Source organism: Quercus robur, chromosome 9 (assembly GCF_932294415.1).
Source record: "Quercus robur chromosome 9, dhQueRobu3.1, whole genome shotgun sequence".
Lineage (NCBI taxonomy): Eukaryota > Viridiplantae > Streptophyta > Magnoliopsida > Fagales > Fagaceae > Quercus > Quercus robur.
The window spans coordinates 11,673,265-11,697,416 of NC_065542.1; the positions used below are offsets into that span (position 1 = coordinate 11,673,265).

General features: G+C 33.1%; 2 protein-coding genes across 2 annotated transcripts; one reads left to right on the forward strand and one right to left on the reverse strand.

Moving 5' to 3' along the window:
* Window positions 1-1,240: 1,240 nt before the first annotated feature.
* LOC126699376 (hydroxyproline O-galactosyltransferase HPGT1) lies at window positions 1,241-8,199 on the reverse strand. The gene is made up of 12 exons (XM_050397134.1): window positions 7,878-8,199; window positions 7,686-7,749; window positions 7,130-7,179; window positions 6,732-6,925; window positions 5,746-5,809; window positions 5,567-5,639; window positions 5,085-5,208; window positions 3,871-3,958; window positions 3,711-3,761; window positions 2,326-2,397; window positions 2,119-2,231; window positions 1,241-1,846 (listed from the first exon to the last, which is right to left on the reverse strand). The coding sequence occupies exons 1-12, from the start codon at window positions 7,988-7,990 to the stop codon at window positions 1,824-1,826; spliced, it is 1,029 nt and encodes a 342-aa protein (XP_050253091.1). The 5' UTR covers window positions 7,991-8,199; the 3' UTR covers window positions 1,241-1,823.
* Window positions 8,200-16,820: 8,621 nt separating this feature from the next.
* LOC126700713 (protein FAR1-RELATED SEQUENCE 5-like) lies at window positions 16,821-18,023 on the forward strand. Its single transcript, XM_050398910.1, has 2 exons — window positions 16,821-17,023; window positions 17,270-18,023. Exons 1-2 carry the CDS (start codon window positions 16,821-16,823, stop codon window positions 18,021-18,023), a joined length of 957 nt encoding a protein of 318 aa, XP_050254867.1.
* The last annotated feature ends 6,129 nt before the right edge of the window (window positions 18,024-24,152 follow it).

Here is a 24,152-nt window from a genome sequence, read left to right on the forward strand (position 1 = left end):
CTTCATAAGCATCAATATTTTCGGAAGAGCATTTTATCTACAACTGCTAATTGAGCTATAGTGTCTATGCGAATACTAAGACTAAGAATATTTTATTTCTTGGAAAGATGTTTTGGTTAATCAAACCATAGGGTCAAAGGTATTTAATGCTATGTATTTAGTAAATTTGATTTTAAGGCAAGATTTTGGTAGATACAATTAACATAATAAGAGTTTAAAGCTTTGCTAGTGTTTATATTTAGTACATTTGGTGATATCTACAAAAGAGGTTGTTTCTCAATGAGACCTTTGTCTCACAACACATGGGACGTGTGTGTGGAACCTACACATGTTGTGAGAGAGGTCTCATCTCTCATGGGACCTTGAGACAACATATTTTTTTCTTTTTCCGGAAGAAAAGAATGTAAAGATAATAGATAATAAAAAAGTAGTTGTTAATCGATCAACTTTAATAAAGTAACTTAACTTTTACAAAGTAACTTCAATAAAGTAATCTTATTTTTGTTCCTCAAAAAAAAAAAAAAAAAAAAAAGTAACCTTATTTTTAGTTAAAGTTGGCACTTTGCATTTTGTAAGAAGATTCATCGGCTTCTTGCATCCTGATCTCATTTTTCCATTTGGTCGATAAAGTTGAGTTATTTTTTGTCGTCAGTTAGTGGATGCAAAGAGATAGGGCTTTAGTTATACTCAATATGCCGAGCTTCTATGTAATCTTCTAATAAAGACAAGTCGCGACACATCAAGATTTTTCCCTTTGACCATATCCTCAAGTATGTAAATCTTCAACTATTTTTTTTTTTTTTTTTTTTAAAATTATTCGATCTGCACTAAATGTGTAATTAATTGGTAATTGGGATCAAGTAACAATCTCTGGGATATGCATCATCCTTCCAACACAACCTTGTGTGGGATGGATGATGGATTAAATGGTTGTGTTTTTAATGAAACAGACTACATTGGATCGGGTGGGTAGAAGAACTTTTCTGCTCCAGACTGGTGTCTTTTGTTATACAGCATATACAAATGGTTCATAAGGTTTACCATACACATTAAGGGGGTATTAACTTGAGGAGCTTTCGCATGTCTCAACTTTGGTTGGAATTTGTATGAGTTTATCAAACATTGGATCCAACTTAGCAGGCAAAAATAATCAAGTTCCCGTGTTTATGCTTCTTGGCAATGGACATGAAACGGTCAAAGTTGCCATCCCCACTAGATGTCTTACTGAATGCTCTAGAAATGGTCAGCAGAAGTAAATAAATTTCATTGTATTGTGCCATAAAGTGCAGCAAACAACATGATTGTATGAAAACCACATCTACTTCTCAAAAGTTCCAACATGAAAAAGAATCACTCTCAATATAATCAATCCTCCACACCCCCCTATTTTCCACATGAGGATGTGCCACACGCTTTGTGCACCCAAATGAAAAAGTTAGCCTAAAAATACTAACAATGAAGCAAGAAGACAGTAACAATAAATCATGTAACAAAAAAATTTGTATTCTTCACTTTTCTATTATCGGTTTGGGTTGCCTGTCTTCCGCAATCATTGTGTGCTAATACTGCATCACTGATTGCTCCTATCTCCAGAATGTACACAGATTTAACCAAGACTGTTTTCAATATTTCAAGCGATGGGACAGAGAGATTTCAATGAGAGGTGCCCTGTTTTGTCAAAATTTTCAGAGCGAAATGCTTTTTTCTATCAAAACTTCACATCAAGAAGACTGAAAACAGCTGAGATGCATAGCAACAACTTCAAAACAATCCAACAGCACCTGGTTCATTTTTCCATTTAATGATCTTTGAAGTTAATCAAATCAAACACCTGCACATATAGCTCCTGAAAAAAAGAGAGTAATTTTAATTGATCGATAGGCAGATTTCCATTCCAGCATTTATTTTATACGGATATATTGTTGTTCATCGGAAGGAGGCCCTTAAACAGGCCATAAATCTTATGAGAGAAGTAAAAGGTTTAACTTAGATAAGCGGTATTGAGTTTGATACTACTGTAAGAATTATTCAATTAACATTTAAAATTTTATTGCAAGCATGGCCATATGCACACACACAAATAGAGAGAGAGAGAGAGAGAGAGAGAGAGAGAGAGACCAGATGACCAAGATGAGCAGCAAAACTTTGATTCATCAACATGTTTGACATCGAGCCCAATAAACCAGGATCCAGCACTGACATCATCATGGGCATAGGTACGGAGAATAGATCTGCATACTCAATAGACCTTGATTTAGTTCTTGCTTCATAAAGTGATTGCTTATAATTTATAAAACCAATGAGCCAAAAAAGAAAGGAACTGACCTATTTATTGATATAAATTTTGCCAAAGCCTGTGATATGACATATAGCTCACCTGAAGCATGGCGAAAGTATCTGTAGGATGCAAAAAATTTATTTGAGTTTCAGGGCGCAAAATTGTGAATATATATATATATATATATATATTTTTGCTACTCCTTCAATGAATGTATTAGTACACACTTCTACACTAAATTAAACCATATTTTTATTATAATCTAATGTTCAAGCATTATAACTACTCAATTGTCATCACAACTCATAATGTTCAACCCACTAAAAACATACTGAAAATCCAATTTAACGTTACTGTTTTTTACATCACATAGTTTTAAGTTCTATCCATCCAAAAGATATTTAGAAACCAAAACACCACCTAAATTGTTACAAATATCTTGGGGTTTTTTTTTTTTTTTTTTTGTGTGTGTGTGTGTGTGTGTGTGTAAGTCAAAACTAATAGAAGGGATAATATAGTAATTTATATGCACAATCAGGTTGGGTTTGAGTACCTAGGGCATAAAAACTGAACCCTTCCCAAAACCCAGCAGATTTAAAGCTAAATCCAAACCCTTACTATTAGTTTAGGATTAGGTCAGTTAAGTTAGATAAAAAAACCCACTAAGCCCAACCCATGCCATCCCTTGTATCCACTTTTCCTAAATTGCCCCTAATTAATTATCCATCACAATTAAAAAATAAGACAAGGGTAATACTGGTTGGGCACAGTTAAATTAGTGATGACCCACTTATTAGTTTTCCTTACTGTTGACCATCTCTTTTCTCCTTTGAAAAGTTATAAATGTTGACTTTTTAAAGCATGAAGACTGATTTGGGATGGAAGGGAAACAAATAATCATACTCTTATCATTCTTAAATGAATAGCTGTAAAATGTAGATCATGCAATTAAATTAGTCATGTTCGCATGATTATTATGACCATCAAACAATCTATTTGGCAGGAAAAGCAAACTAAGGAAACCAAGGTGCTTCATGGATTCATTTTTAACCAGAACTCACTTGACTAGGTGGGTATCAAGGCCTCTACCTTCATTATACATTCATCTAGCATAATACTATAGTTGATAATCAAATCCCAAAGAAAGAAGAGGCAGAAAAGTTAGAAAGTAATCTTGTTTATGGAAATAAATTTCCAAATGTGTGAGTTTAAGCACATAATGCATGTTTAGCCAAGCTAAATAGTGTGTGACATAGAAACACATGTTCCAGCAACATCTGCAATCAACTACATTGGTCAAAATTTGTCCAAATTGTATTTTTCAAACTAGTCGGTGACATTTTCATAACTTGCTCATGTAACAATCATGAAATGCAGTAACTCTTTCTCTTATGTTGAATTACAAGATGTAGTAAGTTGCAGTATTACTTACGATTTTTTATCGCCAAATTTCCACCAATCTGGTTCATACCATTTATGGTTCCTGAAAATGTCCAGTAACTATAAGTATGAGAAGTACAGAAGATCTTCAAATTTTAATTCAACTTGTATCTTCTGAGCAATTTATACTTAGATTTTAAGGCCAGACTCACGGTTCTGAAAAAACTTCTCCTGATTTCATGCATCCAATATATACACGAGGTTTGTCCAAATGAGTGGCAAGTGTAGTGCCCAGGGCATCTGTGCAGGAAAAAAAATATGGGCCATGAAAACATGTTCTCGTACAGACTGAAATTTTATCAAAATCTGAAAAAGACTCTTTCTATAATACATTGTTGATAAGAAACCCTAAATATAGAAAATCCATAAAAATGAACAGTAACCAAAGTTTCCTATATGTCTTGTGAGAAGAGAAAACACTAGATGGATGCCAAACATTGAAGGTAGATAGTCTAGGGAAAATTACATTTTAAATACTATAATTTAGAGAAGGTTTTAATTAAATCCCATAGTTTCAAAAGTTACAAATTAAACCCTCTAGTTTAGGGGATGTTTCAAATTAAACCATATAGCTTTATAAGTTTCAAATTAAACAATCAACTTTTAAAAGTGTTTCAATTCAAACCCTTTCTTCTTTCTCTATAGTTTCATAAGTTACAAATTAAACCCTATAGTTTAGGGGATGTTTAAAATTCAACCATATATTTTTTTTGATAAGTTACAAATTAAACCATATATACCTTTATAAGTTACAAATAAAACCCTGAACTTTTGAAATCTTTTCAATTCAAGCCCCTTCTTCTTTCTCTCTCCATCATTGACCATAGGACTCAAGGTTTGGATTGAAAAGGATTGAAAAGTTCAGGGTTAATTTATAACTTATAAAACTATAGGATTTGATTTGTAACTTATTAAACTATAGGGTTTAATTTGAAATCCCCAATAAACAATATTTTATTGGTAAGTTACACACGCACCCGATGGTCTTGACTCCATGACCTCACCCTCCACCTAACACTTACATGAGGAGGAGGTGGCAGTTGAGCTAGGGCTCATTGGCTCCCCCATAAACAATATGATTACAATGTAATTTCACCAATAATCAAATTTCTAATTCTATAGATGATTTCATAACCAACTTTATTATTATTTTGGGAGGTCTACGTATGCCATTAGCACGTCTTTGGGCATATCACAGTTGTGCATAACTACTACACATGCCATTAGCAGGTGTCTTTAGAATATCAGAGTTGTGTATAACTTACTCATCTTTCTACCTTTATACAGTAAAAGTGAATAAGACACTTAATCCACCTACTGGTTTGAATTTTACCCATTAATCCATCTAATTAAAGATAGTACTAACCAATATTTACATAAACGTCATCGTTGACTTTAGCGTAAAACTCAGCATCCCATTTATCTGCAGCATGAGCAAAGAATAGTTTAGTCTTCTTTGGAAGCTCCTCATCTGCCTCCACATGGTTATCCTGCCAACAAGAAGGGTGAAAATGATCAGGTAAATGAGCTTATGTTGTTTGGATCTTGTTCCCTACCCTCGGTTCTATATCTCTACACAGAAAGAAGAGGCAGAGCAGAGCATGTAATTCACAATCAAACTAAACTTTTGACATATTTGGGAACTACAACAGTTGTGTACCCACAATATTTCTATTTTCTTTGGAATCATGCTGCTTTTTTATCATATTCTCTAATTCTCTATTTTGTACTCATTGGTTGTCTCACAATTCACTTTGCAGGATTAACCATCTTTTAATAGGAAGAACCAATTAAAAATTAAGGAATTTAAATCTAGGAGAAGCACTTATAATTAGTTTGATGACATACAAGAATAATGAAGTCATTATTCTGTCTGCTTTCAATGTCAACACTCTTGTCTGAACTATCCCCATGATTTGCACTGCAAGGGAAAATATCATCAGAAGAAAAGGCTATAGCCACCACCATACTTTTCTTTGGTATGGGTCACAACAGAAGAAAACAAAATAACAAAAAAAGAAGAAAACCTTCTTCCAATGACAAATCGTGCAACTATTCCCTTGTTGTTCTCCATTTTTTTCAAAGCTGCACCTGCAAAGTTGAAGCAATTGGTTCACAACTCTTATAAATTTTAAAGAAATAATTGCTTACTTGAAGTAAAATGATTTGGAAAGAAAGAATGTTCCAGAATCAAATAATTTATACACAACTCATATGCAACTTAGCCTGACCGCAAAGGATAATACATGCAAGCTACAGTGCTACAAGGCAGACAAATCCTCAAGTATATCATCTATTATTGAGAGGGTATGAACATAGTCCAATAATTATAAAACTATTTATGCTGCAGAATACGTCTACTACAGTTATTTATAAAAAAAAAAGTCTACTACAGTTAACCACTACATCAATCCCATGAGTTTTCTGATCACATCCACAAATTATTTGGCTTTAACTTATCTTTTTTAATGTTTTTTATGCATTCCTGATAACTAAAGTAATTTAGTCTCCATGATGCTTTCCTCTAGGATCCAACTAGGACATCTTGAAATAAAGTAACTGTTCTTTTATGTATTTAACATCCTAACACCTCTTTTTGCTTGTTTCTATAGATCAGGCTTAGATGACCTACCCAAAACCAGCCAGAAGTTTTTACTTGTTTGGCAACATGCTTCCAGATTAGTCCTTCCATATAGATTCATAAATGCATAACCCAATGGCTACCATGGGAAATTCTAATTGCCAAAAATCTTAAATACTACAATATAGCCACACAAATCCTACTTGTAGTTGCAGATTTATACACTTATGTGATCATTCCTAATTCCATATAGAACCCTTGAATACTGTCATATTCATTTACTGTTCTAGTTCTACAATTACCCTGTCTATGTAATGCAATTATAGAGCATGTAAGACTGGATGATATCAAACACATATGAGATGGACAAAAAGAAGATTACCATTCCAAGATATAGAGCATGTTATCCAAAAGAGAATAAAAATATTTTACCAGTTCCCATCCATGCCTTTCGGATTGCATCTCTATTGTTTCTGCGGCCAAACCTTGTGAATATTCCTATAACTACTAGAGGCCTTTTCTTAGAAGTAATCTCATTAGCCTCTGTTGATCGCGATGAAGCAAAACCCTCCTGTCTAGCTGCTGCCAGCTCCATCTCGAGGGCTGATAACTTCTTATGTTGTTCCCTAACAAGCAAAACAGCATACATCAGACCCATGGCAAAGTTTTAAAATAATTATGGAAAATCTCAACTAAACAGCAGTTAAGGATCATAAGTATATTTGAAGAACAATATATATTTTTGATAAGTATAATCAGGACTCGGGTTGATGTTGTTCCAACCTGAGTCCTGATATATAAAACCAAATGACACATGAATACCAGCTTACCTGCAGGCTATGATTTTCAATGTATCATCCACTGATATGGCAGTTTTCCCCTAAAGTAGAAAAAAATAAAATCACCGGTTAATTTAATTAATTCAAAGAGAATCAAGCATTAGCGCTGGTATATATGTGAGATATTCATGTGTGAAATGAGGAGCAATCGAAATTTTAATTGTACAGCAACCCCATTGTGAACAATGTACCAAATATTAAATGAAAATTGTTACATATGGGACATCCAGATTATGTCACTAACCCCTTCTATGATAGGTTACTGAAACTAGTGTAAGAATTATGCAGTTAGCATAATTTTCCAAGGCTGAATGATGGAACAATTGCCCAAACTAGAATTAGCCCGCATTGCATGTATTCACAATAGATATTTCAGACTAGAAATTTAACAATGCCATTAGTGATCTGACAAATTGCAACAATCATTTAACTTTTGCAAAGCTCCAACAAATGTGCATTGATTTTACAAACCCAAATCCCAAATAAACATAAAAATTCCAAAACAAGCACAAATAAGTAAAATTGAAGCATTACAAGGAATACCCACCAACCCAGTTACCCTATCAAGCTCTTTGATCAAATAAACCCGGTTCTGCGAGTCCTGCCATAGCCTATACACCAACCCCACCAAAAATTGAGACCAAAAAAAAAAAAAAAAAAAAAAATTCAAAAAGTTAGAAACTTTGCATTAGTAACAAATGCAAATTCACAAAAAACCATTGAAAAAAAGAGAGCTGACCGGCCAGCAACATAGATGGTAGCGAAGGTGGAGAACATGAAGAGCAAGAGAGTTGGGATTCGAGACCGAGAAGCCATAGTTGAAAGGCGGGTATTGGATCCTTTACCATGCATTTTTCTGTGCTTGAAAGATAAAAGTGCTAAGCAGATCCAGTGTTTGGATTCAGAATCTTCCAATTGTATATGTATGTGTGTGTCTTAAAAAGGAGAGAAAATTGGAGATAGGTGAGCTGTTGATGTCGGAGGTTGCGTGAGTTTGGGTTTCAGTGCCAGTTGCCTTACTTTAAAGTTTAAACCCATGTAAAACGGCAGTTTAGTTGTATGCAACGTGGTTTCCTTGTATGTATAAGATTTTTTGGAAAAAAAAAATTGAAAAATATAAGTAGCCAAGTAGGTATAACCGTATCAGATTTATTTACAAATGTGAAAAAGTAGGACCTAACCTAGTTGAGACCTAGTAGTGAATGAGTGACATCGGCTTGAGAACAAAAATAAAATGTTCAAGGTCGATGTCGAACTTATAAACTATGTTTAAACTCATGCTCTCTAGATCTTGAGCTCATCATGGTTTGGCTAGATTCATTGGTTAAGTTAAGTTTGAGTTTGAGCTCAATATCAGACTTTTGAAATTGAGTTTGAACACAATCTAAATTTTTCTAAAAACATGATATACAATAACACATACAAAGACAAAGAGAGAGAAGTGACCAAAGGTGGGCCGGAAAATAGCCTACATAACAATCATCTTTTAGAATTGGATGCCTTTCGCCTATATTGTTTTTAAAACCAAAAAAAAAAAAAAAAAATCAAGAAACATATTTACTTGGACGGTGTTTAATTCAAGAAATTATAAATGAAAAAAAGAAGTAGAAATTTAAACTCAAATAAAACTATAAAAAAACTCCCATAAGTTGTGGATCGTCACTCAAAATATTAAATAAAATTTAAAAAAAATTAAAATCCTATAAATTTTTTAGGGTAATTCTACAAAAAAGCCCCCCTAAATATTATTTTATTCATTTTGAAATGAATAAATTAGATTTTTCCATATCATTAAATTTTTTTAAAAAGTGACTCATAATTTTTTCATTATTTAAATTATTAATAATATGACAAAATTTAATTTATTAATTTCAAAATTTATGGATACAATTTTAAAAACTTAATGACAGAGATACCTTAAAGAACTCCACAAAATCCTAATAATCAATCCAGATTCTCCTTCCATTTATTCATCAAATGTAGCTGTTTCCCACTTACCAACCCAAAAACTTCTCTGCCGGGCTGCCCCAATTAGGTTTTGGGCCATCTATTGGGCTTTTCCGCAAGGAATAATAATTCATAGGCAAGCATCATCATGGGCTAACAATAAATAATTTTAATTCAAGTTGGATAGATTTCTAAAAAAAATGAGCTAGAATTCAATGTTTGCCAAGTATATTATTGTGGACCAGTGTTGCTAAAATGTTGGGCTACAATAAACCCAATGTGTAGCCACCACACTATATTCTGAACCATTCTGTGCTAGTTCTCCTAGGAAGGTACCCATTTTATTTTGCTTTGAAGGTTTGTATGTTCCATGTATACAACTGGGGCACTCAAAATAAAAGAACATATCTGCATGTGTTTATATATAGTTCAACTTGGAATAGATAATAGTTTTGTTATTTTCTTTAGAAAATATAAGCCAAATTCAAATAAGTGATAATTGAGCAGCTAATAGTGATTATCAGTTATAAAGTTCGCCAATGAAAATTAGTACTATTTAATTTACTTAACTCAAACAATATGATTAGTACATATCAGCTAGAATAAAGCAACTAACGATTATCACCGACTTCATTTTTTAAACTTGTAATGATTACAATTTACAGAGATAAAAAATTTATGATTAACATTGACTATAAATGGGTAAAAAATTTTAATAATAGTTTTTAGTTTTTACTTCGAATGAGAGAATAACTTAATCATACACAACTCATAAATAAGATTAGTGAACAAATAATTTAACTTGTAACTTCAAGTTTAGCTTGTTTCTCAAAGCAAAATAAAACAAATGGATCTCAATTTTTTTAGTATTAGACTCAGTTTTATGTCATAGAAATTTATTACAATCCCAAGCATGGCCCAGTTGGAGTTGGATTCTCAGGTTCATTTATTATGTGTGTACGAAGGTTGGTTCTTACTTATCAGTCAGCACAATGAGCTGGATCTGTTCTTTTTCAATAATTAATGTGAAAACAAAATATCATCGATCTCACTCCATCAGAAAGTAGAAAGAGCCATTTCCAAAAATATGAAGTAACTATCTACACTTATAGAATCACACAGAGACATCCATTTTACCTTGCTGGGTTTATTTTGTTTTATGTTTTGTTAATTTTGTGTGACAGCGAGCTGGGTGTACATATTGATGAATACGAACAATGACCAACTTGGAAGGGTATATTCTATTTTACGTTTTGTTTTGTGTGCTTGTACCGGTTGATCGAGTCAATTTAATTTCTCAATGCACTAACTCCTTTTTATTATTATTCCTTGCTATACAATAACAATCAAGTATAACTCTAAGACCACACATTTTGGCAAATTATTCGTCACAAATGTCATACATGGTTGACTATGAATGATATAAAAAAAATAATAAATTAATATGAAAGTAACAAACAAATAGTCACATAAAACAGTTGTTGCAAGAAATGTACGGAAATGATTGGTACTAAAATTATTCATATTCACGTGCGATACAAACCAAATGAAAAGTAACACATTGTGCTGCATGCCTGATGGGATCCAGCTTTGGTTGAAAAAGAAATGCATACTAGGGCCATTATTGATCTTGCATTCCCACGTGATGTTCATGGCTAAGGCTACAGATGGTTACTGTACTGTCCCATTCCTAGTTGTTGCAGAAGATCCATCTCCAGTTTCCTCAGAATTTTTACATGAAATATATAAGCACTACATGAAATAGATTCTTTATCAAGATTAACAAAGAAACATGCTGTTGGGTCTGCAACGACCTTGGTCTCACACAGTTTTAGACTGTATGAGCATATATATATATATATATATATTGCTTTTCAGAGAAGCCTATAGTGAAAGTGCTAGACTTGAATTATTGAGGTCCTGTTTTTTCACTGATTGACAAAAAGTAGGGCATGCATTTTTTAAGAACTGTGTAGTGTACGTACACACATCTGAGAGAGATCCTCTTGAATGATTATGGGCAAATTTGTCTGACAAGATTGATCTCTGTATATGAGCCATGCCCTTAATTAAGAACATGAAAACATAAAATAATTGGACGTTGCATACATAGGTTCGTCTGGATAGAACTTATTTAGTTAAAATCGAAAACTGAAAATACTATACCAAAATAATTTTTAAATATGTGAATAGTAATGAGACCCATTTTTAACGAAAAATTGTTGAAAAGTGAGATTTGTGGGTCTCGTACATTGTTCACAGGACCCACTGATGTGCTGAAAAGGATTGAAAAGTCAAATATTACAACTATTGTCGGCACTATCTTCTTGAACAGCAGCTAAAAAAAAAAAAGAGAGACAAATGCAGACGCAAACACAAACGTTGGCAAAATAATCCGGATCTAAACCGCACCTTGTTTGACAATGAATAGGAGCAAAGCCCCAGGTAATTGAAGTGGTCGAGCTAATTCGAGCACATGATTAATTCTATGGAAAAAAAATGCAAGTTACCATTTCTTTTTATTTTATTCAAACTTTTACAACGTTTATTTAAAAAGTAAATTACTTTGGAGAGAAAGCATGTGTAATGGTTAGGGAAAAATGTTTCCATGCAGAGAGTGGGTAGAGAGGGAAAGGACAATTAAAGAGTAATTATTAGAACATTATATATATATATATATATATATGTGTGTGTGGGGGGTTGTGTTAACGGTGCCGTAAGGTGTCCGTTAACAACATATTTTTTTTTGGCAGTTTTTCAGATTTTTAGACAGTTTTTAGCAATTTTTTTTTATCTTTTTTGAAATTTTTTTTAACAACTTTCTTCTTTTTGTTAATGAGACCGAAAAAGGGAAATGTTAACAAGCGTTGTCCCGTGCTTGTTAACATTTCTCTCTCTATATATATTTATATATTCAGGAAAGAAAAAATGTACTTTAAAAAAGTATTACTTAACATATACTTGTTTTCTAGTGGCCGGCATTCGTTTTCAAGTGACGCATGTGGTGATGGAGTCTGCATGGAAACCAAATAGCCTATTCTGCAAGAGAGAGAGAGAGAGAGAGAGAGAGAGAGAGAGAGAGAGAGAGAGAGAGAGAGAGAGAGAGAGAGAGAGAGAGAGAGAGAGAGAGAGAGAGAGAGAGAGAGAGAGAGTGTAATTTTTTTCCCCTTGTGAATCAACCGATTTTTGTCGGTTTAGTATCTAGTTTTTAGTAACTTAATCAAAAGATATAGTTTTTGATATAAATATTTTTGGCCGAACATGTAACAAAAGGTTAAAAATTAATTTATTTATATAAAAAAATTTTGTTATTTTTTTAATAGAAAATGAAACAAAATAGAAAAGCTAAAAGTTTTTGTCCAACATACTTCTACCTATCAGAGTCTACTTTCGTCTAAAATGTGAGCTGCTCTACTCCTGAGTCTTGAGTCTAAGTTGGATTATTTGATTGTTTGAATTTTTTTTTAAATGCCTATTTACCTATTTCTCTATATTTGAATATTGTAGCAATGAAACGTTTTCTTCTTATAATTTATTTAATTTAATTGCAATTAATTGTATTACCAATGATTTGATAAATTTTGATTAATAAGTTTCTTGGATATTATATTTGTTCAATTATTAATAGGTTTAGTTGAATTTATTAATTGGTACTAAATATTGTTTTATTTTAATAAGTATGAATTTATATTTTAATTTAAGAATTAGTTTGGTTAATCAACTTTTTTTTTGTAAGCATTGATAAGGAGAGCAAAAAATATTGATATAATACTATTTAAATATGGAAAATCATTGAGAATAATTATAACAGGGTATTAATTTGAAACAAGAATTCTTCTGTACAGAAAAATACTTTTTATTTAATTTGAGTTTGCACTTATTGGGGAAAATCCTTTCTCCTTCACTAATTGAGGTCACTAGAGAAATAATTTTCTTTTTTAAGGTCATTATCTTATAGAAACATTGTCTTTTATCAAAAATTTTTATTACCTTTCTCGTGTTTGATAAGAATAAATCCATTTTATTTCTAAAAGAATTATCAATCCATAACTCTTTTCGAAGCCTTTACTAGTAATTATGAACAACTTTTTTTTCTCAATATTTTCAATCTCAATTGCGTAGAAGCAACTGAAAAGATTGAGAAATAGAAAATTCTAATTTGATTTGTTCTATTATACTCGTAATCTTTGAAGGATGAAAATTAAATATGTGGTTTCTATATGACAAATTCAAGTATTTTAAAGGTCAGTAGTTCCATCCTTTGAGATATTAAACCTAAAACAATGTCCTCTCTCTCTCTCTCTCTTAAAATAGAAGAAATGTCCTCTCTTCACCTTCTCTCTTCTTTAAACTATTGAGGGTCATGATTATTTGATAACCAAATGTTTGTCACAAAACGATTTTTTAAGAAGTTTTAGTGCTTTCAATAACTTTCTTAAGAAAACAATTATTTTTATTTGGTGTGAGTTCCAGTTAATTTAACTAGTAAAGTATTTGATGGTTGAATAAGAGATCTGTGGTTTAATTCTTGTCTACACACAAAAAGGGTTTAATTCTTACTTACATAAAAAACTGATTGATATCTTGATTTTATTACCATAGGTACGAAAAATTTGAGGACAAATCATTTAGGTTCAGTTAATAGACCATACATCTATTTCCAGCAGTGTGAGCACTAAGCAGGCTTTCCATGTGAATAAATTTATGAGCATAAGGCTTTTTGTCAATTTCGCCAACCGTTACGAGACAAAACTTCATTTTGGCATCGTCTTTCCTATGGCTGTGGTTCATACATTTTGGTACTTTTCTTTTTTTTGGTTCCTCTCTTGTTTAAAGTAGGACGTACTTAACTAGCTAGGAGACTGATTGGACCTGTTTTTGAAGAGATAGTGATTGGACTTTGAGGTTTGTGCATAAAATTTTCAAAGAATATCGGTGATAAACTTATTATAAGTGGTAACATAGCTGTGCTGCCCGTGCATATAAAATCATCCACGTTGTTGTCCATGTTGAAAAAAAGGAGAGGTACATGATGAAAGCTATGGCTTCCAACCAGCCATAAAATCATGGAATCATCATCATAATCGGGGTGGGGTCAATTTGAATAAAAAAAACACAAGCTTTTAACAAGGCTAAATATTATTTCACTTACCTTTACTATTTTATATACATATCCACAATAGATGGGAGAATATCTATATTTTAACAGATAAAAAAAAAATATAGAAAAAGAGATGTGAAATAATGGTGGTAAGAGAATCAAAAACCCATTTTCAAAGATGGGTGATACTTGTATTATAACTAGAGGTGGTAACTGAACTGTATAGATCCAATAGAGCACGAGTTGTTAAGGGTCTTGTAGTTATCAAATTATATATATATATATATATATATATATTCTTTCACTTACCTTTACTATTTTATACACATATCTACAATAAATGCGAGAATATCTACGTTCTAACATATAAAAATAGCTATAAGAAAAGAGATATGAAATAATGGAGATAAAAGAATCAAAACCCAGTTTCAAAGATGGGTGATACATGTATTATAAGTAGAGGTGATAACTGAACTATACAGGTCTAATTTACTTAAACAACATGATTAGTATACGGGCAAAATTTAGGTACAGTATCTTAGGTACCACTTTTAAAATTAAAACACCTGCCCACTTACTTAATAGTGAAACTACCATTTTCTTTTTGTTTATTTCTTTTCCTTCTGTTAGGACATATGTGTTTCACTTGTTAAGAACATATGTCATGATTTTATGTAATTGGCTTATCCTTTGACAAAGCGCATTTTACTTGTATTTGGGTAGATTTAGGATATTTTAAATACTTCAAGAAACCTTGTTTCAAGATCTAGTGTTGAAGCTTTCAAGTCTGTTCAAGAAAACAAGTTCAGAATGCAAAATCATTAAATCTCGACAGCTGGTCGACAACTGCATCTATCGAGCTTAAGAAAGTTGTTCTACATTCGGTGTGCTTGACACCTTCTCGACAGCTGCTCGACACTTGTTATTTGTCGAGGTTTAAGATTTTCAAAATTTCAATATGATTTTCTTGGGATCCGTGAATGTCTTTGGGCATTCTTTTCTCCTAAACCTAGACATATAAAAGGATCAGTTTAAGGGCCGTCAAAGTGTTCACAAGTTGCACAAGTTTTGAGCAAACTCTGTTCAAGCAAATTGTGACCGGAGACGAAGTTCTTGCCATAGTTTATCTCTTTCTTTAGAAGAAGTTGCTGTGTATGTGCACTGTAGGGTTTTGTGACCAAGCATCTTCTTGATCTTTATCGTTTGGATGAACTGAAAAACTTTGCAACCAACAACCTTTTTAGTTGGTGATTGAAGTTGCGTATTGGGATCCGCGCAATTGGTTAGTCACGTACTGGGAGTCGTGCATCTGAAAGGGGAGCTGTCACTACAGAATAAGTTCAATTGGGTATTAGGGTAAAGGTTCAACTGTAGGTTAGTAAGGTATTTGTATTCTTTTACTTGTAACCACTTGTTGTGATAATAGTGGAGTTTCGGGAGTGTTGACCTGAAAATCACCCGGTGGGGTTTTTGCCGTTAGGTTTTCCCCATTCGTAAACAAATCACCGTGTCTTTTATTTTTCGCTGCATATTTAGTTTATTGGTGATTTGTTTGTACTACCACGCATTTGCATGATAAATTGATTAATTAATAACTTAGCTAATTAATTAATAATTTCTATCACAAGGGGTCATTCAGTTTGTGGCCTATCACCTTCTTTTATTTTCCCCCGTTCCTGACTAAGACATTCTAACTCTTGAACTCCCGCCAAACACTCTTTGTTCCTACCATTCTCTCTCTCCCTCTCTGTTCTTCTCTTTCTCTTTTTTCTTTTCTTCTCTCTCACTCAGATTAGATGAAATAGACAAATCTAGCTCTCTGAATTCTCTATCTCGCTTTTTTTTCGCAGATTGGTTGGCTGGTACTAAGAAAATTTGTTGGTATGTATTGGTTGAATCTTATTATATGTTTTCAATTCTAGTTGCTGGGTTTGTGTTATTTTGAGGTTTGGTAGAGTTTTTCTTTGTTGATTATGATCTAGGTATTAATTATTGTTATTGGGTCTATGTTATTATTGCTTTGGTTTGTTGGGTTTTCAATTATAGTTGCTGAGTTTGAATTATTTTGAGGTTTGGAAGAGTTTTCCTTTGGCTATTTCTGATGAAGGTTTCAATTTTGGTTAATTGGTCTGTCACAGTATTGCTTTGGTTAATTTTAATTTGGGGTTTCAATTTTAGTTTTTGGGTTTGTGTTATTTTGCGGTTTGAAAGAGTTTTCCAATGGCTGAGTCCACCTTGATGAAGCTGAGTTCTAATTTTTTTTTTTTTTTTTCAATTTTTGATGTTTGTCTTTGGTGTTTGATTGATAGTTCAAATCAAAAATTTGAAGTTGGAAAGGCAAAAGATTCTTAGAATAGCAATCATATACTAATCTTAGAGAATTAAATTTAAATATCTTGATTTGCATATTTTGGAAGTTGCTGGATTGATATTAGCAAAACATTGCAAAACATAAACATTACTAGATTAATATACTATTGATTCTTTCTTCATGCATATACATTGCAATTTTTTTTTTTTTTTTTAAAACTTCTTTCAACAATTCCATTATATATTGTAGTATTTTTTTTAAAAATATTTTTAGTGAACTTAGTTCATCAAAAGCAATAAATTGTGTTTGTTAATTTATAGGTTATGGAGAAAGATGGGAAGAGCAACCTTGAAGAAGTTATGTCTATTGATTCAGAGGAAGATACAGCTCCAAAAATTGGAGAAAATGTAGACACTAAAGAAGATATAACTCCAAAAATTGGAATGGAGTTTGATTCAGAGGATGAGGCATATCTATATTATAATATATATGTTGGATATGTTGGATTCAATATTTGTAGAGATTGGTTGAACAGAAGTAAGGCAGATAAAACAACTATCATATCCCGCAAGTTTTGTTGTTTTAAAGCTAGTTAAAAGAAGGAAGTTGCATATGATGGAAAGAAATCTAGAATGGAATTAAGATGTGGTTGTGAAGCCCAAATGGTTATCAGTCGTCAAAAAAATGGTAAATATCGTATTACCCTTTTTGAACAGAAACACAATCATGAAGTTGTAACTCCACGGAGTAAACATAAATTGCCATCATAAAGGAAGATATCAGCTGCCCAAGCAGCTGAAGCTGAATTAGCAAATCGCTCTGGGATTAGGCAAAAATTACTTTTTGAGTTCATGAGTAAACAAGCTGGAGGTAGAGAAAATCTTGGTTTTACTCTTAAAGATATCAGTAATCATTTACAATCTAAACGGATGAGGGAAATGAAAGAGGGAGAAGCATTTACCCTTATTCATTATTTTGAGATGAGAAAGTCTGAAAATGCTTCATTTTTCTATGAGATACAGTTGGATGTTGATGATCAAATAACTAATATATTTTCGGCAGATCCTAAAATATTTGTGGATTACGATTTATTTGGTGATGTAGTTTGTTTTGATACTATGTATCGAACCAATAAAAACCATAGTCCATTGGCACCTATAATTGGAGTGAATCATCATAGACAATCTGTGGTCTTTGGTGTTGCATTGTTGTATGATGAAATAGCTGAAACTTTTTCGTGGTTATTTCGAACCCTCTTAAAAGCGTCGTGTGGAAAGAAGCTAGTTGCAATTTTTACTGATCAAGAACCAGCAATGGCTAAAGCAATTGCAGAAGTGTTACCAAAATCTCATCATCGTTTATGTCGATGGCATATATATCAAAATGCTCTCAAAAAACTCAACAGGTATTTTCAGAGTTCAAATTCATTTGCTGCCGAATTTAAAAGTTGTATGTGTGATCATGAGTATGAGGATACTTTTTTTCAAGCATGGGAATCAATGTTAGATAAAAATGGTCTTTGTTGAGGTCTAAAAAGTCACAGTACCCAAGCCCAAAGAAATAAGCGCAAGGGGCCATGGAAAAGAGAAGAAATGGTAAGCCCAAGAGGCTTGAAGCCCAAAAAGCATCAAGAAGAAAAAAGGGCAAGCCCAGAAGATTATGAGAAAAGAAGAAAGAAAAAGAAAAGAAGCCCATGTTAGAAGATTGAAGAAGAAAGCTTAGCCGGGATCCTCAGAGACTGTCAAAAGGCTCGGGATCCCTCAGACGTGTAAATACAGTCAAGAAAGAATTAAGATAGTTCAAAAGAAAAAGACAAAAAAGAACACAAGAAACAGAGGAAAGGGCACGTCCTTCTCAAGTGTCAAGTGACCCAGCAAGAAAAAGAAGAGAAAAACCCAGCGACTTCTCACAGCGCAAGTGGGTAGCACCTCAGGGAATCAGAATGAAGAAGTATAAAAAAGGGAGTAGCAGCGAAAAACTTTCAAACCGATAGAGTGGTGTTCTGCCCATTTGAGAAAAAAGATAAAGAAGAAGGACGGCCAAAAGCTGGACCATGAATAGCGTGACCTCAGCGTGCTCTGAAATAGGTAGTCAACCATGGACTTTCAAAGAAACAAAACTAAAAAGGAAGGAAAGAATGAAGAACAGGGAAACTACACCTTCTGGGCGATGGGCACAACACATACTCTGGTACTTAGATGGCAAAACAGGGGAATCAATGGTTCCCCTGGGACTCCAGAATAACACTATAAAAAGGGAGGAAGGATGGCGAAGAAAGGAGGAATTTTTGGAGAAAGGAGAATCATTGAGAAAATACTATCGAGAAAGAGAAAACTCAGAGAAAACTAGTGAAATCACTTCCCGGTATCCTAGAGAAAGCCACTATAGCACATACTCGGATTCAAAAAGAATCAAACTCTACAAGTCTTAAAGGTTAGAATAACCATTTATGACTGTAATTTTTGAGCTTACTTGAACCTTGTATCACGTCTTAGTGAGCGTATTGTAATTATAATAAAGAAAAGTCAATGAAATATTCTTTATTGATTTGAGGATCCCTAACCATTACTTTGTGCTTTTACTGTTTTGTTCTCTGCATTACTTTACTATTGTGATTGTTGTTCAATACAAATATCCTTGTGTTTGTTAGTTTACATGTATTGTAAAAAGCATGCCCTGTGAAACACTTGATTCTTATATAGCCCTTTAGCTGCGGTGAATCAAAGCCCGGTCCACCAAACTACAACTATTCGGCCCAGGATCCTGGGGCCTGAATGCTAGAGAAAAAGCACTCTCACAGTCTTCAAGAAAATAGCTGGCTGAAATTCATTTTTGAAGTTAGAGAAAAATGGTAAATGGTATGTGGTAGAAATCATTTTTGCATAAATATAACAACCACACAATTGAGTGAAAGCTTCAATAGTCGCTTGAGACATTATCTAAAGTCAACCAATAATGTGTTGGAATTTTTTAGTCATTTTGAAAGGTTACTTGAAGACCTACGCCCCAATAAGTTGGATTCCAATTATGACATGAGCTAGCGTTTGCCAGTTTTGAGAGTGGAAGTGCTTTTATTGAAGAACTGAAGGGATGTTTACACACCCAAAATCTTTAATTTCTTTCAAGAAAAGTATAAGAAGTCTTTGGACATGGTTGTTGATACATGCTATGATATTTCACCATTATTTGAGTACAAGGTTTGCATGTATCGGAGTACTCGAGAACATAAGGTTATCTTCAATTCTACAGACCAAACAGATGTTTGCAGTTGTAACAAATTTGAGTTTTCTGGGTTTTTATGTAGTCATGCATTAAAGGTGCTAGGTATTCAAAATATAAAACTACTTCCTTCTCGGTACATTTTGAAGTGGTGGACTAAGCAAGCGAAAGTTGGATGTGTACTAGATAGCTATGGTTGCATTTTGAAAGAAGATCCTAAGTTGGATATAACAAATCAATACAAAGATTTGTGTCATAATGCAATTAACATTGCAAGTAAGGTTGCCGAAACTGAAGAAGCATCTATGTTTTTAGCTAGGAAAATGGTTGAATTAAATCTTGATGTGGAAAGGATTTTGAAAAAAAAAAACCAGATTTACCTTCCAATAAAATTGGGATGGATCCTTCTCATAATGAACATGTAGATGTTGCACTGTCATAATAGCTTATAAAGCAACTGGGATTAAGAAAAAAAAGGCACATCTTGTGACAGTTTTTAGACCCCTTAAACAATTGATTAAACCTAGGTAATTAGCCAAGTTGTTACTTAGTCCAATTAAACAAGTCTAGGTTATCACAATAATAAAGATCAAATCATGCAAAGCAGCGGAAAATAAATAACACACGATATGATCACCCATGAAACCAAACCGGTAAAAACTTGGGGAGGATTTGACCTAGCTATCCTCAAGGTAAACTTGAATCCACTATCTTGAAAGAATCGAAGTTCATACAAAAGGACTTACAAGCACCCCCGCTCGACTTCCTAATGCTACCAACCAGTATAACTTATTGACACGACCATGTGCAAGCTTCGAATCCACGAACTCCTTCTTTCTTGGATTCCCACCAGCTACAAGCACCCCCGCTTGTGTATTCTTTAAGCTTTAATGGCAGCAACTGAATTGATCATCAAGGTGTAGAAAAATATCTCCTCCTTGAAAACCCTAAGTTTGTGTAAAGGAAAGCTCCTCTAAATCTCACAAGAGATTTACACAAACTGCAATATGAGCAACACTAAAACGTGGCTAGGGTTTGCCTTTTATACTTAGGACAAATAAGAAACCCTAAAAACATTTTAAAACAACTAGGGCTGAGTTGGAAAATTCTGCAGAAAAGCGATCTGCCCGAGCTTCGATCAGTCGAGCCTAAGCTTCGATCGATCGAGCCAGGCTGAAAGCCACAGTGCTTCCTGCTTTACACTCGATTCCAACTTTACATTGACATACAACTTTGAGCTAGCTTTAAACACTTCTAAACACATTGTTTTGATCATGGTTTGCCAACAATACAAATTAGAGTTCTAAATACATAAAGTCCTAAACTTTAGAACCTAACATCTTGTGTTAAAGGTCGGCCTAAAAGTTTTATTGAAAAATGATCTAGGAAAAGGAGGCATCCTTGTGGAGAAACTCTTGTGAGAAGTACTACTGTCAACATCCCAGCTTCTTTATCTATTGACTATACACAAGTAACACATGTAATTTTCTTGCACATATATTCTATGATCTTTAAATATTATTTTCATACTTGGAGGTGTCTTATATTTTGTTTTATTGAAGGAAAGAATCTAAGTGGTGCTTATTTCTTTTGGAAGTTACTCTTATTTTGTTTCCGCTTAGTGGTTATTCTATTTCAATTTTACTTGGAAATGGTAGGCATCAAGCATTGCGTCTGATTATTCTACAAGGGATAGTGGTACTGGTAGTCATTAGATTCCATGGATGTGTACTTAGTGTGGTGGTAGTATTTACAGCTTACCATTAACAAGGTATTTTGTGCACATATATATTTTTTAGTATAAATGAAAATTTCAAGAATTAGGCTATAGACTATTTATTGATGTGATTAATAAATCATGAGTTTTTTTTTGGTAGACCATTGTGTTTTGTAGCATGGGCAAGGAGTTTAGATTGCAAGAAGATTAGTGTGGCTTTGGATGAATCAACAATTTTTTGGCATGGGCAAGGAGTTTAGTGTGGCAGATCACTGTGCTCTATAACATGGACAAGGAGTTTTCTTGGCAGACCACTGTGTTCTATAGCATGTGATCAATAATTTGTTTACTAATTGCTACATGTGACATTACTTTGTTTTGTTGTCGCATATCAGTTTATTTACTGATGCGTGTTTTGGGTACTTTTATTATTATAACTCATCAAGTGTAACTTCTTCAATATTGGATACTTTTTTTGGTCCAAATTCACTACTGGCCTTTTGATTACTTGAACTGTTTTTGCCTTACTTTATTTATTACAATCATCTCAAACTTGAACTGTTTTTGCCCACACTTCAAGCACTACCATATTTTTCTTGATACATAGTGTCGGGTCTTGTTGTTGCATGCAGTGGGGTATTGCTGTTTTTTCCCTCTGCATTGGCTTCTTTGCACTAGGTAGCTACTGGATTTCTACATTGGATAGCTGCTGCCTGTAGCATATGGGCTACTGTTTTCTTGATGCAATTGCACTCATTGATGCAATTGCCAGGCTTGCTTATGTATCTAATGGTGAACGTGGTAATCAATAAATGTGGTCATAATATTACAGATTGCATCATTCATTTCTTTTGAGTTGAATATTGCCAATTGTTGTACATGTACAATTTTTTGTGTGGATTATTTAATTAGTGTACTTGAAAATCTTAGGGTCTTCTTGATTTTGGATGAGGGCTGTACTTATTGGATCATAAATGAATGTAGCCAATTGCTATACTAGTTATATGCTTTGCCTTCAAGATCATATCTCCACTTCATGCAAGACTCGCTTGGAAAAATAGTACCTACTTTGGTATTTTGGATATCAGAAACCCAGCTTGGAAGTGTGTTTATGAACTAAATTAAAAACTGATATATTTCTTAGTTTAACAACATGTCCAGCCAATACTAAACTAACAATATCATTTCACATCATAGAAAATTATTCTCATATACACAAATATGCACTTCCACACAAATGAATTGCACATCTATACACATAGCTCTTAGTTCCCATTATTATCTTTAAGTGCAGGCAAATGAAGGCTGGTGGACTCTTTTTATAAAGGATGAGGCAACCTGTGGTGAACATAGAGCCAAAACTCACAATAAATTCAAATGAAATGGCATAAATGCCCACTTATAACTCAAAAAAAAAAAAAAAAAAAACCTTAACAGCAGTAACTAACAATTGATTAAGCCAATGAATGACTAAACAAGATAAAAGTTCAAAAAATTAGCAACCCATTTTACAAAGGAAGCAAAGAAAAGTCAGTTCTATTCAGCATTGATGTCTAAACTGATGGAAAAATACATGTTTATATCGCATACAAAACATATGTAGCGGAAAATTAACGAATCTACTTTATTCATAATTGATAACATGTACTATGTAAATTTCAGAATTCAAGAATAAGATAATGTACCTTGGTGTGGTGAATTTCAAAACCAAAGATCAGAAGTTCTTGAGAACACTTCTAATCTTCACTCCAATTCCACTTGTGCCCAAGAAGTGTGGTCTTTCAAATAATTTCTATTAATTTGTTCAAGAGAGAACGAGAGAGTGTCCAACACTCACATACAAAACCATTTCATGTTCACATTTCAAAATTTTGTATATTTCTCTCCTTTTAACTGATTATCTAATTGGGCTAGCCTTTTGAGCATTTCCAATTGGGCTTTAGTATATGGCTTGGAGTAGGACCAAAAGGGAACAAATAAGACTCTAGCTCCAATGGGCCTTGGGCTTTTCTGTTAACTCTTGACGAGTCCAAAGTTACCATTAATTATATTTAATACCACTACATAAATATAATTGCATTCTAGGCCTTATTAATAATTATATCCCAAGACTTTATTGTTCATGCAACCCCTTTAGAAAATATTCATAGTAATACAAAGTCATAAATGTAGACTGTCACTTTATAGATTATTACATCTTAATCTTTGAGTACTCAGTTTAACCTTTTAAGTTATTTATCATATATTTATGAAATCCAATTTCATAAATATATACTTTAGTAATTCCTTACTAAAGTGGTTAGGCTTAACTCTCTGAATAACTGAATCCATTAAACTTATCTCAAGGGAATATTTTGTATCTCCATTAAGAGATTATGAATTCTATCTTGAGAATATATATTCCATCAACACTAAATGTAGTTGCCCAACATATTGAGGTTTTGATCGTTACTTTAGATCTCACTCCTGATATATCAAAGCAACCTACACTCCATGATCAGGTTCATTATTCTCTCAGGATTAAGAGTTCATGTAAATATAAGTCGTGAGATTTATTATTCATTTGATCGTTTTTAGGAGAATAATAAATCTCACAGCGGTCTAGTTCAATATGTATTAACTCTTAAAACATATCAACACATCAACTAAAAGTCTTCACTTCCATGATCAAGACAAATCATTTTAGTTGATATGTTATAATCTTCGCAGATGAAATGCC